This window comes from Panthera onca, chromosome F2, assembly GCF_046562875.1.
Source record: "Panthera onca isolate mPanOnc1 chromosome F2, mPanOnc1 haplotype 2, whole genome shotgun sequence".
Classification (NCBI taxonomy): domain Eukaryota; kingdom Metazoa; phylum Chordata; class Mammalia; order Carnivora; family Felidae; genus Panthera; species Panthera onca.
The window spans coordinates 72,999,133-73,005,132 of NC_138356.1; the positions used below are offsets into that span (position 1 = coordinate 72,999,133).

At 53.7% G+C, this 6,000-nt stretch overlaps 1 protein-coding gene across 3 annotated transcripts in view; it reads right to left on the bottom strand.

The window, feature by feature from the left end:
• ADCY8 (adenylate cyclase 8) overlaps window positions 1-5,164 on the bottom strand; it is a 222,353-nt gene extending 217,189 nt beyond the window's left edge. For 2 of the 3 annotated variants that reach the window (XM_078441783.2, XM_078441782.2), the window contains exon 1: window positions 4,032-5,049. In XM_078441783.2, coding sequence (XP_078297909.1) covers window positions 4,032-4,994 — 963 coding nt within the window. In that variant the 5' untranslated portion in view covers window positions 4,995-5,049. Of the gene's footprint in view, window positions 1-4,031 lie in introns of all 3 variants that reach the window. The other variant, XM_078441781.2, reaches the window with a different exon arrangement.
• Window positions 5,165-6,000: the final 836 nt, after the last annotated feature.

Here is a 6,000-nt window from a genome sequence, read left to right on the forward strand (position 1 = left end):
GTTTAAGATGGGGACAAAAACCGTGTCGTATCTGGACAAAGACACTACTGGCAGTGACCTGATTCACATACGTGAAGCCATGAACTTGAGGTGGATGGGGCGTCCTGAGGAAGGAATAATCGCAGCCCCTGTGTTAACCTATAACTGAGCTCCGCCAGGGTGGATGGACGAGGAACCCTTTGAACTGAGCTTTGAACCTTCCGAACGTTCCTTCGTATTTCTAATGTCGCTTGAGACCTAGAACGTATACGGATGATCATGTCTGCCACGGACAATAACCTTTTCGTTTAGGTGGGAAGTCCGTGACTCCAGGCTAACAGTTCACTGAATGGAGAAAACACAAACGACCTCTGTGCCGATGGCAAAGACCCCCCCCCCCTCCCCCCCGAGTGGCCCTTTTCAGTTCCATCCTGTATCCACAGTGGAAAGCACAGGATGGTCTAGAAGAACACAAAACCCTGTCTCTTCACATAGAATTTCTGCAGAGATTTGCAGCTTGGTGGTTCCCCTGTCGAGCCACAGATGTAATTTCCATCCGGAGGAAAAGAACAGAAACACATTCTCATAGCTTGGATTAAGGGAAGGCAACCATTGACTCATTTGTTACTTTTGAAAATGGCACGTTCAGTAAGTGAAACAGTTGCCGAGGTGTGTTGACTTTACACTCTCGCTTCTTGAAAATGCTAAGTTAAATGTGAGCCATCCTCTAACGGGAATCAAGATTAATGTGGAGAAAGAAGCTATCCCAGGGTGTGTGGCCTTCAGACGACAAGTTTGTATGCAGCTGAGCAAGATGATGGGCTAGCTGCAAAGAGCCTGTGCTCAGAGATTCAGTTATTTTCCCCTCATGATTTCCTTCTGGCTTTCTTCAGTAACTGTTCATTGGTGCTATAATGGGCATTGCCCTCTTGCGTAGCGACACAGGCACGCCTCGGTCTGGAGTCAGTTTGAAATGTGTGTTTGGAAGGAACCCCCCTCAGAGGGTTTCGACTTTAGAGCCAGATCTGAATCGTGTTCTTGCCACGTGTTAAACTCATCATCTTTGGGATGTCTCTTGAAAGTGCTTAAGAATGTGTTATCTCTTCTCTGAAATGAAAACGAAGGATACGTCTGTTTGTCATCATTAGATGTGATGACGTACGTAAGTTACGTGTAGTTATGTTAGCTACATGTAAAATAGTGTACGAATGTGAAAGCTTCTCATTGTGGTTTGATTCCTCCAAAGGGGTTTATGTGGAAACGACCACCTTATACACATGTAACTTCCACGTGTTTGTGCACGTAGGAAGCTTTCACCAGCACAACATCAGGGGGCTTGGATATTTTATAGTATTGCCTTCACAATGGACCGTCTTGTTCATCCAGTGTCTGTGCTGAGTGCCTACTATGTGCTTGGCATTTTTCTAGGTGCTGAGGATAAATGGGTAAACACATAGGTGTCTGTGCTCTTAGGTGGTATTTACATTCCTTTGGGGTTGGAGGAAGAAACACCGTAAATATAAGCAAATAAGATAATTTCAGACGGTGAACGTGCTCAGGAGGAAACAAAACAAGTAACGCACTAGGGAATACCGCGTGAACCGAGTCCAGAATCACGTGAACGGTTCAGCCGTGTGAAAACCTGGGAAAAATTATTCTAGGCAGCTGTCACTAAGGCTGAGAAGTGGGAAGGAGCTCAGGATCTCTGAAAGACACAAAAGGTACTGTGCGTTTGGAGCCTGAGGAGGAGAAGAAAAGGAAATATAATTAGAGGGAAGGAGCAACCACCTTGTAAGGGGACCGAGTGACCATGGTAAGGAGTTGAGATGTTATTCTAATTGCTATACGATGTTAGCCGGTTTTAAGCACGACTCGTATATTCCCCATCCGGGAAGCCTAAACAGTACCTATCAAAAAATCAGATTTTTTTTTTTAAAGCGATGATTTCTCTACCTTACCCGCCTGCAAGATCTAGGAAAGGAGCTTAGACCTCTAGAGGGCGCCAAAGGAAAACATTTTGCAGCCAAAGCCACAAAGGTCTTTTCAGCACCTACAAGGAGAGGAGAGCGCTCGGGCTGTTCCCTCCCAAGAGGACTCCGCTTGGGAAACTCATCCATCCACCATTCCTACCCAAACATAAAGTCGAATGAGCTTGGTTTGCATGTACCGGGACCTTGGCTTTCAAGCGCAGCACTGTTTTACCACGGGATGGGAGTGGGAAGACATTTGGGGGTTATTTTTAATCTTCTTCCATCTGCTAGTAGTTGAGTAGAACATAAAACAAATACGAAGCCAAAATTTACTTTCTGGATTCATTTGGCAAGCAAAATGTCTCTATACTTAGAACTTTGAAAATATTCATCATTTGCCACTTGGGCTGTGTTATTCTAAATACTATTCCAAACTTACTTGATGGGAGTCTTTTCGCAAGGAGTACTAAGGAAGGCTACTGCATGGAGAGCCGGGGGTTACGATCAATGGGGTTTTCTGCAAATGAGCAAATACCTGTGATACAGGAGAGCCTTTATCGCATGTGAATGCTAAAGGCTCGTGGTGATTTCGAGAAGACGTTCATTATTGTCTTTACTAAGGACAAGTTCAGCTGCTCGGCCCTTACTCACAGAGGCTCTCATCTCCCCATTTCATGCTGGATGATCACAGCCAAGTACTTTATATACTCTTTGCTTTACCCAGGGAGACTTCAAAAAACACTGAAAAAGCAGCCGACCAAATAAGTAACCTGAGCAAATGGATACAGAGCCATCAGAGAAGACAGAGAATCCCAAATCAACTAGAAGCCCCAGAAGGTCACTGATGAGTAAAGCACTCTATAGGTGCTAGCACTCCAGAAAGCACGAGCGAGTTTTGGAGGTGTTGTACCTGGTTATTCGATGGTATATTTGAACCCAGCCAGAAGGAAGAGGAGTTTTTAAGCTTCCAATTGAGCAAAGTGACATAGAGGTTGAACCTGCAACAGGAACACGCATACAAAGCAGGTGCGTGTCCAAGAACCTCTGTCAGCCTTCTATTTGGAAACACTTCAGCTGACATGTTGCCCTCATTTTTATGGAGAAGCTCTTGCTTCTCAAATTCAGTCTCTTGCTACCTACCAGACACGCAGCAAAGAAAGTGCCAGACCATTAATTATCTATTGATTTTAATGGACTTAAACAATAAAGTCACTATCTACCTTCTCTTTCACAGACAATGGGGAACTCTGTTCCCAGAAACACATCCATATTTAACGAGAAAGACAGGAAGAAAGGAAGAAAAGAGACAGAGTCAGGTCCGCCTGAGTATTTCAGACCATCTAGAGCAACATGCCCTTTATCAATTGAACAAAACTTGCGATCTTTGCGGAAGACACTCCCCCACCCACCCTACCGGCCCCAAATGAGGCTGATCCATGCAAAGCACTGGGTTTGGATCCCATAATAAAAGAGAAGCTATCACGTGAGATCTCCAAGGCAATAAAGAATTCCCAAGTAAAATACATTGTCAGGGGACTGTCTGAAGGACTGGATTATAGGACACATAAAGGTCCCCACCAGCAATCAGTGTCCAACAAATGCTGCTTCCTTTAAGAATTGAGGGTTTGTGGCAGAAATACACAGAAACCCAAATCTGAATCCCAGAGTCTCTTACAACACCCTCTGGAGACTCTTGTGAGGACAGCTATTAAGGGATGGGTCACCTTCTAAACAGGGGTGTTCTTCCTCCCCCTTGGGTCTCCTGCTCCCTAGACTACAGACCCCGAGGGACATTTGCAGAGCAGGAAGAAGGCTGTTTCTCAGCTGATGTCAGAGAAGAGTTACTCACAGAAGCACAGGAGAAGGGCAGGGCTGGAAGAAACTTTAGAGGTCATTTACCTCCAACTCCTCTAAGATGAGCGAAATCCCATCCCACCAGCACCCTGGACCTCCCAAGTGCGAGGCTCTGTGCCAGGCTGGGGGAGGGGCCTCAAAGCGAGCAAGGCAAGCCAGCATTCCCGGAAAGCTGCTTCCAAATAACCCAGGAGAGGCAGGGGGAAGCGCAAGGCAGGCAAGAGTTACCTGGTTGATGGAGATGACCGCCAGCCGAGGAATGGCCACCTGCACGACCACCTGCAGCAGCGAGGTGCCCAGGCCGGCCAGGATGGCCCAGGTGAGCGGCAGCGGCAGCATGCTGTAGGTGGCAAACAGCGTGAAGAGGACGTAGCCGATGCCATCACCCAGAAGCCCGTAGCCGAGGCCTGCTGCCAAGATCTGGGTGGTCATGGCCACCCAAGTGACCACGCCGCTGTACTGCAGGTACGTGTGCGAGGTGGTGTCCTTCCTGACCACCACGAGCGCGCAGATCACCACCTCGATGCCAGTGAAGAAGCCCAGGAGAATGCCCTTGAGCGGGTCCATGGGGGCCGACGCCAGGCTCAGGTGGAGGACCAAGAGGGTGAGTTTGGTCAGCACGTCCAGCACGTTCATCACCACCTCGGATTTGCGCCTCTGGCCCAGGAAATAGCGCTGGTAGAGGCGCTCCAGATCCCTGGACTTGAAGGAGTTGCGCAGAGTGGGGAAAATGACCCCTCGGTAGCTGTAGCCCCCATTGAGGAAGAAATCCGAGTTGCTCGGGGCGCAGTCCAGGTGCAGGAAGCCCAGATCGCCCCCGCCCCCGCTGCCGCTGCCGCTGCCGCTCCCGCTGCGTTCCGGGAAGACTTTGGTGCCACCGGAGCTGTGCGCTCTCTCCCCGGGGCCCAGCGAGTAGAGGGGCAGCGCCGAGTCCCCGGACAGCTGCGCCGCGTGGTGGTTGGGGCCGCCGCCTGCAGCGTCCGAGGCTTTGCCGGAGCCTCTACTCCCGCTGCCGCCGCCGCTGCCCCGGTGCCCGTGAATGAAGCGCTGCTCGGTGATGTGCCTCACCGCCGTCTGCCACAGCAGCCGCTGCGGCCGGGAGCCGCTCCCGCCGTCGCCGGCCGGGGGCGTCGGGTGGATGGTGTAGAGTTCCTCGCTGCCGCTCAGGCAGCGCACATCGGAGAGCTCCATGGCGCCGGGCCGCAGGCGGGGAGGCGCGGAGCCGGGCCGAGGCGGCGGGGAGGTGGGGGGGGGGGGGGGGAAGGGTCCCAAAGACCCCACGGCGGTCCGACCGGAGCTTGGTGGCGAGCCCCCGGTATCCCCGGCCGCCCGGTCGCGCGAGCCCTGGACAGGAGGCCCCGCGCGTCAGGTCATAGTGCGCCCCGGGGCAAAGGGCGTCTGGAAGATCGCCGCAGACCCCTGCGTCCTTGCGCGCCGCCCTCCCGCCAAGCGGCGCAGCTGGGGCGCGCGGCAGCGGTGGCTCGGTGTCCGCAGAAGCCGCGGCGCTCGGAGCCACGCAGCCTCCTTCCCGGGCTCAGGCTTCTGGGCCGCTCCTGGGCTCAGCGTCTTGGCGCAGCCTTTGCTCTCCAAGAGGCACCCGGGCGCCGTGCTCCTTTCTGCTGCGCGCCGGGCGGGTCCTGGCTGCGGCACTGGGCTCGGGACACCCACGACTCGGCGGCCGCGGGAGGGCTGGCCCACGGTGACCGGCGGCGGCGGCGGGTGCGAAGTTAGCCGCTGTGGCAGGAGCAGAGCCCTTCGGGGAACTCCATTGCGCCGGGATGGGGAGCCTGGGCGGAGCTGGGGGCGGGAGCAAAGAAGAGGGCGGCGTGGGGGACGGGGAGGTGGCGGGGTGCCCCGCGGAAGAGGTGGAGAGGTGACAGCCGCAGGGCTAACAAGTCACCAAACAGTTAATTTGGAGAAGGGGGTGTGCTGAGGCTCCCTCCTCGGCTCCTCTCTGGCTGTCTCCTCTTCCTGCGCGAGGACTGACAGCGCGACGCTGGCTCTGGCCCGTCGCATCCCTCGGGGGAGGCGGCAGGGTCCCAGTCGCGGCTAGAAGACGAGGTCAGCCCTTCCAGCTGTGCTTCCGAGGGGTCGGAGCCCGCCGTTCCCATTTCCTTCACTTCGTTCTTCGGAGTCCATTTGGCCCGGAGCTGGGAGGAGCGGGAGGTGGGGGCAGGAGAAAGTGGGGAGGGCTCGG